This window comes from Crocuta crocuta, unplaced genomic scaffold (genome assembly GCF_008692635.1).
Source record: "Crocuta crocuta isolate KB4526 unplaced genomic scaffold, BGI_CrCroc_1.0 scaffold1468, whole genome shotgun sequence".
Classification (NCBI taxonomy): Eukaryota; Metazoa; Chordata; class Mammalia; order Carnivora; family Hyaenidae; genus Crocuta; species Crocuta crocuta.
In genome coordinates this window covers 634,443-635,406 of record NW_027531991.1, presented here as the reverse complement: position 1 = coordinate 635,406, position 964 = coordinate 634,443, and the positions used below count along the sequence as shown (strand labels likewise).

The 964-nt window shown below is 55.0% G+C and overlaps 1 protein-coding gene across 1 annotated transcript in view; it reads left to right on the top strand.

Annotated features, from left to right (window-relative positions):
- The first annotated feature begins 6 nt into the window (after positions 1–6).
- Positions 7–964, top strand: part of ARX (aristaless related homeobox) — an 8,275-nt gene continuing 7,317 nt past the window's right edge. Inside the window, exon 1 of the mRNA XM_077775059.1 lies at positions 7–498. Coding sequence (XP_077631185.1) covers positions 208–498 — 291 coding nt within the window. The 5' untranslated portion in view covers positions 7–207. The remainder of the gene's footprint in view (positions 499–964) is intronic.

Below are 964 nucleotides of genomic sequence, written 5' to 3'. Positions count from 1 at the left end.
GAGCGCGGAGAGGGCGAGCTCCGGCCGCGGGCAGGGCGGGAGCCAACAGCCGGCAACCGAGGGAGACAGAGAGGCGCAGAGACCGCAGTAATATCCACTTTACCCAGCCATCTAACCCCACCCCCCCAACACACACCCATCCATCCCACCCTTCAGGAGAGGCAGCCAGCGGCCCTGCTCTCTGCGCCCAGGGAAAAAGCCCCAGCCATGAGCAATCAGTACCAGGAGGAGGGCTGCTCGGAGAGGCCCGAGTGCAAAAGTAAATCTCCAACTCTGCTCTCCTCCTACTGCATCGACAGCATCCTGGGCCGAAGGAGCCCATGCAAAATGCGGCTGCTGGGAGCCGCGCAGAGCTTGCCCGCTCCACTGGCCAGCCGCGCCGACCAGGAAAAGGCCGTGCAAGGTAAGGCTGCGCTCACCAGGCACCTACAAAGAGTGCTGGGCACTGTTTTGGATGTTTGGTGTTCGGGGGCCAGGGGCCTGGGGTTGTCAAGCTGGACATGGAGGAAAGAGAGAGATCAACTCTGAGGCCTGGTTCCTCAAAGAGCGGCAAACATCTCGCCAGGGGCTGTCTCTCCCTCTTTGCTTCGAGAAACAGAGGCCAAGCTTCGCTGGGTGGTGGGGGGGGGTGGGGCTTAGATTCTCGGTATTGAGGTCGTTTAAATACCCCCTTTGGTGGCCTCGGGAGTGCTCTGAAGAGGGGCGACAGGTCANAACTTTTAAAGCAAAGCTTTGCAGAAAACATCTCCCTGGGATTACCCAAATGCTTCTTATTGTATTTGAAATGTATGAAATGTGCGGCTTCTGGGTGCTATTTTTTCTCTGCTGTGTTATTTTTAAGAATAGAGTTGAAATATTTAAAAGGTTTTCTTTTTTCTAAAATTAAAAATTCCAAAGCCACCGTCGTTTTGCCTCGAACCTGTTACGCTCAAGTTTCGCCTTGAGCTGGCTGCAGAGTTATCAC